Source organism: Haplochromis burtoni, unplaced genomic scaffold (genome assembly GCF_018398535.1).
Source record: "Haplochromis burtoni strain Fernald_Lab_line unplaced genomic scaffold, NCSU_Asbu1 Contig_454, whole genome shotgun sequence".
In the NCBI taxonomy this organism is placed as follows: Eukaryota; Metazoa; Chordata; class Actinopteri; order Cichliformes; family Cichlidae; genus Haplochromis; species Haplochromis burtoni.
Window position 1 is genome coordinate 225,684 of NW_024582815.1, and position 11,250 is coordinate 236,933.

Here is an 11,250-nt window from a genome sequence, read left to right on the forward strand (position 1 = left end):
GGGCCAATAGCGAGAGCCCGTAACGAGCTCCACCCAGGCAGAGAGGAGGAGGAGAGACAAAGAAAACAAAAACAAAAAAGAACAACAACAACAAAACCTGTAGCCAGTGTGAGCCAACCAGAGAGACACGGGGACCTTCGCTTAGGTTCATCTTAAGTATTCGCTTGACCCAAAATTAGCCTGTATTTATCCTAACCTTAAACATTATCCTAACTTCCCCTAACTTTAATCTAGTCAAGGATTACTCCTTCAATGATTAACATTAATCTAACATACCCCATTAGATTTCCCCCCATTTTCTGATTTCTTGATATAAATCTGCACCAAAACTTAAACTCCTCTAAGCTTGATGCTACTGTACTCTTGTCCACCAGATGTCATGGCGATCATCCTTTCGCTGCTCAAAGTTTCGTCACATTTTTGGAAAGTCTGCCACCAAGGAGCACAGCTACGACGGGGTGCCAATCACGCGTAGTGTCCACGACAACCACTACTGCTCAGCCAATCCCTGCTTCATCGCTGTGGTGACTGAGTGCACGGGAGGCGGGTCCTTTTTAGTCCTGCCCATCCATCATGTACATAGGCCTTTTTAATTTAATTTCCTCTGAATTAACATAATAAAGGATAAAAAAAATGGGGAAACCTAAAGTTTTAAAATAGTTTCATGTTCTCTCTCTCAGACAGGCAGAGTAGATCCTCAGCATCCGAGGGTTTGTGGCCACAGCGGCAGAGTCCTGGACGTCAAGTGGAATCCATTTGATGATTACTGCATCGCCTCATGCTCAGAGGACTGCACTGTATGGCAGTTAGTTAACGACTAACTAGGATTAACTTTGGAATTCGATTTAGGATAAGGATGGGGTTAAATTATTGGGAATTATATAACGTTTAGTGTACAGCACATACACTTTGGTCCTGTGCATGTATTCAGGTGAAGATCTGGGATATCCCAGTCTGTGGAGTCCAACAGAACCTCACCAAGGCCAGGAAAACCCTGATTGGCCACTCCAGAAGAGTGGGGCTAATTGAGTGGCATCCAACTGCTGAGAACCTTCTGCTAAGTGCTGCCTATGACTACAAGGTCAGTGCCAATCATATAACATTCTGGCTTAAATGAGCACCGTATTTTTGTTAAAAGAAACCGTCTTTGCTTTTGTGTTGTATTCAACTTCCTTCAATATATCTTATGAACATAATGCACAGAAATCTTAAAGAAAAAGCCAGTGGTTGGCATAAAACGTTTTCTATAATAGACACCTTACAGGATTGAACCAGTAAAGAAAGTATCAACACAAGAGAACCAAATGTTAAAGAGCTACACTCTACAATCAGTAATTCCAGTGCATTTAGGCTGCAAAACAGATGTGAATTTGTCTCACTTACTGCTCCAGGTCCTTCTCTGGGATGTATCCCAGGCTGGTGCAGTTATCAGGTATCCAGTTCGGGTGGTGCTGATGCCCATCCACCACCGCTACCCATCTGAGGCACTGCTGCTTTCAGTCAGCTTCAACACTGATGGCAGCAGGCTGGCAGTCACATCCAAAGACAGACACGTTCGAGTCCTGGACCCTCGGACAGGAAAGATTTTACAGGTATGATTATTGTATGTGAATGCGAGTCCTGACAGAAAATTGCCAGGAAGGTAACTGATACTTCTGCAGGTATCAAGCAGTAGCTCACACAAGGCCAACAAAGTTTTATACATCGGGGGGTTGAAGTTGCTTCTGTCCACTGGCAGCTCATCTTGGAACCACCGGCAGATCGTCCTGTGGGACCCTGTAAGATAGTTTTTTTTCCCTTCAACTGTAATCTGAAACTTAATCTAAGCTGTGCTTGTTCTTAAACCTGAATCCAATTACCAGCATTTTCTAGGAGTAAGAATACTTGGGTCGTAAGACATGATTAAAAAAGAGATTGCTGAAAATGAGGCACATAGACAAAAACAAATAAATATATAATAAATATATAAAATTAAACAGCTGATAATAAAAACTGCTTTCTTGTGAAATGATTTAAGAGAATCTTACTGGAGAATTAATTATATAACTGTATATCTCAATTGAGCAACTTTTGCATATTTTAACTTGATTTTTTTTTCCTTTACAATTTGCTCTACATTCATTCCCATATGTGTTTTCATGCAGGATGACTTATCTGAACCCTTATATGAAGAAGATCTGGATGGGTCTGCTGGAGTACTCTTCCCATTTTATGACCCAGACACACACATGTTGTATCTGGCTGGAAAGGTCAAAAAACATAAACTGCTTATGGCAAAATGTGCCGTTAAATTTGAGTAATCATCATCAAGGAGGTTTAGCACCACTGTATATGTTGTATTTATGCTTGTAGGGTGATGGAAACATCCGGTACTATGAGCTAAGTGCTGAAAAACCTTACATCAGCTACCTGACTGAGTACAGGTCCCTGCTCCCACAAAAAGGACTTGGTGAGACCAACACACACCCATAAGTGTGTTAGCTAGTAAATGACATCATTTATACAGCTGCCAGTCCAGCTTTGTTCCAGCTCTCACCTACAGTCATGAAATCTGGGTAATGACCAAAAGAGGAAAGTCATAAAATGCCGTCCTACAGAGGAAAGTCATAAAATGTCACAAAATAAAAGAGTAGGTCGACTCTCCCTAAGAGCTAAGGTGAGGAGCTCAAACATAAAGAGTAGAACAGCTGCTCCTCCATGTTGAACTCTGGGCATGCCCAACTGGGTGGAGACCCTGGAGTAATACCTGCTCATCAGGTAGAACCAGAACAAGACGGGGCCAAAGACCCTTCTAAGTCTACTCCCACAACGACCCAAACTCAGATAAGTGGAAGAAAATCAGCGATAGATATTCCTCCTTTTCCAACTTATCATGAAGTCACGCAAATTCTGGCTTCATACTATGACAATTGGGAATCAGGTGAGCCTGGTATCAAAATGTACGTAAATAAGAGAGTTTTGAGTTTCCATGACTTCTTCTGACCAGACATCTGATCACATGGTGACATGACCCTTTGGATTTTTACCCAAAATGCTGTTTGAGTCAAACTTGGGTAAATCATCAAAGCAGATCAAACATGCTTGTCTCTTTTACTCTCTCACAAACATTAAATTGGTTCCATTTTGTTATTATAACTATCTGATATTCAAGGATATTGGTTCTTTGATTGGATATGAAAAAAATCATAGAGCATTGTGATCCTTTTGAAGTGGATGTAACAGTGATTTGGTTGCAGTTTTTAACAAACCTAAAACTTTGTATCGAACTCATCATCTATACCTATACTCATTTCAAGGTACCGACACAATTTTAAGAAAGCTTGTCTAAGTTCATTCACAGGCACTTTGATGCTGATCTAACAAACTTGACTTAAATGTTGACTTTGATGGATAATTTCCTTCACTGTTTCAATGCTACATCCTGCGGTCATGTTAACAGCTGGAAGACACCAAGAGCCAAGCTTCTGCCCCAACAACTCAACAAATGTTGGTCAATCGTCGTCTTTTCATGCCTGTTGGTCATCCTATATTTCTCAAACTGTCTTATGTCTGGTTGCAAGACTGTTAAGGCATTCTATATAGGACCAGTCTTCTGCCTGAAAAATCCATGCCTTGCTCCACCACCCTCTCACCAACCTTTAAATATTGATGTTGTCGTTCTTTAAAGTCTAGACTTTCATGTTGTAATGATAGAAAAAGGCAAAGAGTTTAGTGCCACTTAGAATATCCACAATACTTTATGACACAGGACTAAAATGTGTTTTGACGTCTGACTCACTCCAGGGGTGATGCCAAAGCGTGGCCTAGATGTGACCGCCTGTGAGATTTTCCGGTTTTATCGCCTGATTGCCATCAAAGACCTGGTCGAACCGCTGTCCATGATCATACCACGCAAAGAGGTTGGGATGATGTACTTATCTTGAGTATAATCAGAGTACAAGAAGTATTGGTCCAGTTTTTTTCTTGTTCCTTCCAGTCAGGAATTTTTCAAGAGGATCTGTACCCAATGACAGCTGGAAACCAGGCAGCCATGACCGCTCAGGAGTGGCTGTTGGGGGTCAACAGAGGTCTGTAACCTACCTGGGCCATCAGGTACACTAAAGATATTTACTCTCTATAGATCATTCAGTTTATCACTGATCTCTTACATTTCCTCACCAGGCCCAGTGCTGATGTCCCTGAAACCAGACCCTCGAGTACCCAACCCTTACCCAGAAACCCCAGCTGAGAAGGGGCTGGTGCGGCAGCTTAGCTCCCTCAGGTTTCAGAGCAGCCCGGCTGCAGTGACAGAGATAGGCCAAGACTTTATAGAGGTAAAGTGTGATCTGGTTATTTTACCTGACATTGCAGGGTGAAATATACCAATCTGGGGTGCCTTTTCTTGATTTTAAAGTGGTACACAGTTGTGTGAAAAAGTGCTTGGTCCCTATCTTGTTTCCTGTTTTTAAGTATGTTTTTTCACACTTAAACTTGTAACAGTAAAAGTCTGTAAAAATATCTGTAAAGATCACCAGTTATTGTAAATACTTGATTGGTGTTGTTGCTGCTAAGTATGGCCCAACAGGTTATTAGGTTTAGGGGGCAATCACCTTTCACACAGGGCCATGTAGGTTTGGATTTTTTCCCTTTAATAATAAACACCTTCATATAGAAACGGCATTTTGTGTTTACTTCTGTTATGTTTGCCTAATATTTAAATTTGTTTGATGATCTGAAACATTTAAATGTGACAAACCTACAAAAAACAGGAAACTGGGAAAGAGGGGAAATGTTTTTTCATGCCACCGTACTCTTTTTAGAAACTTCTGTTTTCTTTAGACAAACTAGGAAATATGTTTTACTACAGTAACTGTCACATCCTTTGAAACTGACCTGAGCCTTTTTTGGAGAGTAGTTCTCTGATACTTTTGTTGCTGTTCTCTGTTGAGGTTTTTCTGGAGGAGCAGCTGTCCTATCAGGATGCCAAATATCCCAAAGATCTGAGCGATCTGTCGGGGTGGCAGCCAGACGAGACCCAGGTCCCACTGTGGACATACTGCTGCACCCCGCACTGCTGCGAGCCTGCCGAGAGACCGCCACCAATGACCGAGAGTGAGGTTGGATAAATAATAAAACACTTCAGAAGAGTGTCTCCTTCTCTTGCACACAAACTCAGTCCTAGTTTTTTCTGTTTCAGCTACTCCAGGCATTTTACAAGCAGCAGGATGAGATCAGAGGCCTGAAGGAGGAGCTCCATCAGAAAGACGTGAGTTCACAAACAGTACGTTATCAGAAGTTCTTGTCAGATACTTTTTTATATTTTTGTATTTTCACGTTCTGCAGATGAAAATTGCTCAGCTGGAGCAGGATATCAAAAACACCAGAAAGAACATGAGAGCGTCCTTCTGATTCAGACCCTGCTGTGTAGGAGGGGCTTACAGAGACAGCGTGACTCACAGACAGCGGAGTTATCCTCCACAGACTGGACTTTGTAGATGAAGCCACAACTCTTGTTTTCCTAAAATTCCTGAAATGGTTTATTTGGGAGCAGAGACTATTTTCCTTCATACTTCACAAACTACCTGAAACACAATGGTCACCATCGAATATAAGAAACCCTGCGTCTGGGATGATGGGATGCAAAAATGCTAATTTCTTAAAACTCTTGAATTAAAGCTGTCCAAATACTTATGGAGCTAAGTGTAATTATGACCACATGCAAGGTGCAGTGATGTCAGGCAGCAGACACACACCACCTGCTCTAGTGACTTTTACTGGTGCAAGCAGGTTGGAAACAATGGAAGGGGCAGAAGGACACAGCAGATCTTCTTGTTAGCAGTTTGCAAACTAACTTCAAGGGTAAGATACATGACCTTGCTGTTTTGGTAGGCCAAAAGAGCTAAAATGCATAAATCGCAAAACTCATGAAAAACACAGTGTGAGTGTGCAAAAAATGTTGAATGAAGTTTGGAACTGGACTGCATGAAAATGTTTGATGTAGTCACCCAGGGTTTCTGGACTCTTTGAAGCCTCAGTCCTGGTGTTTCATTGAATACTCATTAAAATGAATGTAAGACCAATAAAATATGAGTGTTTCCCTCAACAAAACTGAAGCACTATTCGTTTTGGGTGGTCTGCAACACACATAGAGCCATATCATTAGTCAGGTAATTACATTATGTAATATTGTGCTCCAGATCAGCACACACACAGCTCCCGTGTGCCGGAAATTTAGTTATGAAGACCAAAAATGTGTTTCGCACCAGGCTGTAAATGCTCTTGTTTCTGCTTTAAAGTTTGTGATGAGTGACTCACTCCAGTGGCCATTAGAGGAACTGCAGTTTTCTGACTTAATCGTGTTTCATATTTAAAGTTGATTGATCTGTGACGTCACATCAGCTTGCGGAAATAAATATTTTAAAATCCAGCACAGACCTGACACAGAACGTCAAAGATGAGAAAAGGCTGAGGGACAAAAATCAGAACTGGACTGATCAATCAGTGAAAACAGATCTGATGGAGTCATGAATCTGATCTATAGAAGAACATGGGGCGGCTCTGTTATGGTTTTGCTCTGCATTTCAGCCTGTGGGGTTCTTGTCACAGAACCATTTGGTCCACTGTGTATATGTCCGCACAACTGCAATTGTGCTAAAAATTGGCCAAAAAATTCAGTCAGCTACATCAGTGTTTACTATCATAGCCAAGTGGCTAACAAACATAAACAGAAGTTTTCACTATCCGTACTAATTAATGTTATCTTGTTGTATCAGGTCAGTGCTATCCTCTATACTGTTGCATGCTGGCAGCAGGTTGAGGGTCACAGATGCCAACAGACTAAACTGACCCACAAGGCCAGTAATGTTGTGGGGATGGAGCTGGACTCCGTTAGGGTGGTGTCTGAGAGGCAGATGTTGTCCAAGATAAGGACAATTATGGATAATACCTCCCACCCACTCCATGACACATGCTGGCTAGTCACAGGAGCACGTTCAGTGAGACTGAGATTCCCAACAAGCACCTAACCTCTGTTAATCCTTGATATGTATAATTGAGTGATCTGTATATATTAGTGCGGGTTGGTTATTAGATGCTGCTCCAACCAGCCAGTGAATAACCCGCTGCCCCACCCTCTCATCCCTGTGCCCCAAGCAGCAGGTGCACCTCGCATACGGAGGGCGCCCTTCCAGTAAGTGGCCGATAGAAAATAGAGCGGTGCCTATGCCATTCCCAATATGCGCTCATGATGTCGGGGCAGCATGAGAACGAGCAACTTTTTTTGCCGATGCCCGTGATGCCGCCCTGGGCAACTGCCCATGTCACCCATGTCAAAAACCGCTACTGACTGTGAGCAGCGCTGGCTTTAAAAGACTAAACGAGACGGGGGGAGACGAGGACACAAGAGCCAGGAGCAAAATGTTAAGATTTTATTTACAAAGTCCTTTTTGTATGTATTTTTTGTTTGCTTTCATTTAACTTACAGAAAGTAAAACACAAAAAAACCAAAACAAAAAGAAAACAACCTCGACTAGTCAGTGTAAGCTTGAAGGAACATCTGGAGCTCTCTACTGAGGAGACAGAAACTAAAGGAGGCAGAAAGAGGGAGAGGGGGGAGGAAAGAGGCAGAGCGTTTCCCCAGACAACCATACAAAAATTAAACAAAAACAAATTCCTCTGAAAAAATATTTCTTTTAAAAAGCTCTGTTGGCAAAAAAAAGACAACACGGTTTGCCCTGAGCAGGTTTGGCCTTGGCAACAGGAAGAGGGAGGAGGGTGGGTAGCTTTTTTTTGTTTTTTTAACATTGGCTTTAACACAACGATGTCATCAGAGCGACGAGCTACATCACAGACCGATGACATCAGGGAATAAGGAAATGGAGTTGGGTTCAGATTTCATTAATTCATTTATTAACTCATGTTTTTATTGTCTTGTAAAAAAATAAAATAAACCACGCCCACATGCAATGGAAAAAAAAGTTAAGGAGAGACATTTATTCTCAGGAGGAAGAGGAAAACTGACGTAAAGTCTGCAACGTTTTGTTTTTTTGAGCTTTTCCAGACTGGTGATGCATTTACTGCCCACAAACAAGAGTTGGAATTTAGAGTTCAGATGGTTTCTTTCCTGTTAGCACAAGTTTAGGTTGTTTCCCCCCCCCCCCATTTTAAATGTAAACTGTGATGAAACAAACAAATAAACAAATAAAAAACTGTCTAGCTGTATATTCTGATGGAAGATTTGCAGGTTTCCAAAGAAGGCGAAACATCCTCTGGTTCCAGCTTCTAAAAATGTGAGAATCTCTCTGCAGCTTCTTATTTTAATAGCTAAACAAACTCTTTTATACAGTTGATGGTGGGACGAGAAAACAGATACTTTTCTGTTAAAGTGTTTTCTTCTTTCCTGAGTTCACAAAAAATAAACGTGCTGCCATTAAACCAAAAGAATAACACTGCGGCAAAAACAGAGGACTAAATGGAGGCTGTAAGTTGTTGATGACAATGGGAAAAAAAATTTGGCTCAACTTGTGGAAATGAAAGTATTTAAAAAAAAAAAAAAAAAAAAGCAAAACAAATAATTAATGAGGCGTTTTAGACAATAACGGATGTCAATTTGGCAGGCGACAAGCGAGGAGACCAGAGTCAGAAATGGGACGTGGCCCAGAGTGAAAGTGGGAGGAGGCAGAGGGGGAAGAATTGGCAGCAGGGATGAGACATTTAGACTGAGTGGATAAGAGGTCAGCAGGGTTTGCGGGGGTCAGGGAGGGGTCTCTGCAGGCCCTCATTCATCATCGTCATCATCATCCTCGTCCTCGGGGTCCCTCTTCCTCTTTTCTCCTTTGGCTGGAGACGAGTCCTCATCTGCAGGAAGAACAATGGGAGTCTTTTATTTGGCTGATTAGTTACTACTTGGCTACACCTGACTGAACCAACTCAACACACACCATCAGATATAAATGAGCGTTCGAGTGTTCCTCAAAACAAAGAGAAGTAATAGTGAAGAAAAATACAGGTTTACTCACCATCCTCTTCATCTTCATCATCGTCTTCTTCCTCGCTGTCCACATCTCCGTTCACCTCTCCATCCTGCAGGGACAAAGACTGCTGATGCAAACTCACAGTGCCTCTTCCGAATCAGTCGGAAAGTCAGAGTTCCCAGTTGGAAATGTGTTGTGGAACGCTCCCTCAACTCGGGATTACCCCGCTCGGAAAGTCAGAGCAGACTAATGTACCACAAGCTAACAATCAAAGTTTTACTAGTGTTTACTGAACGTAAACTGTGAACATTTAAACTGTACTGCAAAAGCTGTGTATTTTTGACCGACTCAGCCACGCGCAGAACACTGACCAGCCTCTACTCATGAACATGAGAAAAAGCATGATGATGTTTTACTAGTGACGCCTGAATGGTTTTACTTTGCTAAGAACCAAACAAATCCTGCCTTTCGTTGCTTTTACTGGAACCACCTATAGTGTGTGGGGTTGTTATAGCAAACTGTGCTTGGCATACAGCTTTTCGTCAGACTTTGTGTACGTGTTTTCTCGCCGTATTGTTTTTAAGTGTAGTCAGTTTCCTTTCTTGTTATCAAACATGACGACTTTTAATTTTCGTGAACAAGAATTAAGGAGACCCTCTCCTGACTCATCAAGCGCACCACAAGCTTCCCTGTTCCTTTCCAAGCAATCTGTGTTTAACCTACAGACACCTGTCGGGTTTTGGAGGACTACATGAAAGCACATGTGTGTACCTATAAACAAACAGAGCTGTTGTATTATAAATTATCCATATGGGTGTTTACACAACTGCACGGGTCTCCTGGTGGGAGCCAACCTGCCTCCAACCAATCCCAGCGTGCCTGCAGTCACTTTGTCGAGGAGTTTAGAATTAATTATTTATATATGCAGACAGATTCCCAACATGCTGCAAACACTGAGCAACTCTTGTGTCCCTGAATGCAACCTGTCTGCAACACGTCTCTGTGCAGTATGGCACTTAACTGGTTGCATTCTGGTTACATTTCTGAGGTTCTGCCTGGACTTTTCAGAGATTCATCACGAACTGTAACATGTAAACGCCAACGTAACCTCATTAAATTGCAGATTGACTCCATCTTATTGTAGTCTTAATGCACCAAATTCACAGGACAGAGGGCATTTGACTGTGATGCTGTGATGAAAGTGGTTTTAGACAGCATGTGGAGGACAGACGAGCAAATACGTCACAGATAAACAGAAGACACTTCGCATCTCATTTCCCCTCCTTTCATCGTTCTTCAGCATTTCTATGTAAATGTTACTGATTTAACTCCAAACTCACCTCATCACCGCTGTCGTCGTCTTCGTCGTCCTCCTCAGCCACTACGTCTTCTTCATCCTCCTCTTCCTCTTCCTCAAAGTCCTCTGACTCGCCCTCTGCAAAATAAAAAGAACTATCTTAATATTACTGTCGCTTTAATTTTCTCTCAGTTTTCTAGAAATCAAACCTTCACCTTCTTCGTCCTCATCGTCGACGCCGTCTCCCTCGCCCTCGGAGTCGGAGGCCTCGCAGTCGTCGATGTCGTAGCCGTCCAGGTAGGTGAGCTGGGGGAGCAGCTTGAAGATGGACTCCCTGTAGTCGGCCAGGTTTGTCACCTCGCAGTTAAACAGGTCGAGACTCTTCAGCTGGGGCAGCTTTTTCTGGAGGGACAAAGACGGACATCCGATCAGTTTTCTGAAAACATTTTCAAAGAACTAATGAAGAAGTACAAAGTGCTGCCCTCGTTTGGCTACAGCACACTGTGTGCAAGTTTGCTTTGGACATAATACTGACGACCCACAGCTCGTGCACTATTATGTCACTACAAGCTGAAACTGCATTATGGACACCTGAGACCAGCACATATATTGTATACCTACATGTCAGTATAAGGATAACAGAGCTGCTGACTGTTGTCCATGTTGGCTGTTACTATAGAAACTGTTTGTTTATATATACATATATAAATGTGTTTGTGTTTCATGCTGTTATATGATTTACTGATGGTTACAACCTATTCACATACAAAAGCACACAGCAGTGATATGTCACTTCTTTTTTAAATAACGATGTAGACTCCACCCACCAGCGGCTCCAGGGTGCTGATGTCTTTGAACTTGTTCCCACTGAGGTTAAGGTGCGTTAGGTTCACCAGCCGCTCTGCCAGGACCTCCAGACCACCTGATATCCTGTTGTCACTGAGCTCCAACTGCAGAGACACAAAGAAAAGCTGTGAATCAAAAAAATCAAACAGAAATATA

At 42.3% G+C, this 11,250-nt stretch overlaps 2 protein-coding genes across 2 annotated transcripts in view; one reads left to right on the forward strand and one right to left on the reverse strand.

The window, feature by feature from the left end:
• Window positions 1–374: 374 nt before the first annotated feature.
• On the forward strand, window positions 375–4,355 carry LOC102309924 (coronin-2A-like). The gene is made up of 10 exons (XM_014329986.2): window positions 375–575; window positions 681–797; window positions 932–1,081; window positions 1,392–1,592; window positions 1,662–1,778; window positions 2,145–2,249; window positions 2,353–2,449; window positions 3,784–3,899; window positions 3,977–4,067; window positions 4,162–4,355. The coding sequence occupies exons 1-10, from the start codon at window positions 375–377 to the stop codon at window positions 4,353–4,355; spliced, it is 1,389 nt and encodes a 462-aa protein (XP_014185472.2).
• Window positions 4,356–8,370: 4,015 nt separating this feature from the next.
• The window catches only part of LOC102308791 (acidic leucine-rich nuclear phosphoprotein 32 family member B), a 9,127-nt gene continuing 6,247 nt past the window's right edge, over window positions 8,371–11,250 (reverse strand). The window contains exons 3-7 of the mRNA XM_005949403.3: window positions 11,076–11,198; window positions 10,464–10,650; window positions 10,292–10,386; window positions 8,997–9,060; window positions 8,371–8,835 (exon numbers count right to left, since the gene is read on the reverse strand). Of these exons, the coding sequence (XP_005949465.1) occupies window positions 8,756–8,835; window positions 8,997–9,060; window positions 10,292–10,386; window positions 10,464–10,650; window positions 11,076–11,198 (549 nt within the window). The 3' untranslated portion in view covers window positions 8,371–8,755. The remainder of the gene's footprint in view (window positions 8,836–8,996; window positions 9,061–10,291; window positions 10,387–10,463; window positions 10,651–11,075; window positions 11,199–11,250) is intronic.

What these genes read in the sequence shown, in the direction of transcription:
- LOC102309924 (XM_014329986.2), top strand. Translation starts at nt 375, where the DNA reads ATGTCATGGCGATCATCCTTTCGCTGCTCAAAGTTTCGTCACATTTTT. An exon ending in CATGCTCAGAGGACTGCACT is followed by an intron (nt 798 to 931) that starts GTATGGCAGTTA and finishes GCATGTATTCAG; the next exon opens with GTGAAGATCTGGGATATCCC. An exon ending in TGTTGTATCTGGCTGGAAAG is followed by an intron (nt 2,250 to 2,352) that starts GTCAAAAAACAT and finishes TTATGCTTGTAG; the next exon opens with GGTGATGGAAACATCCGGTA.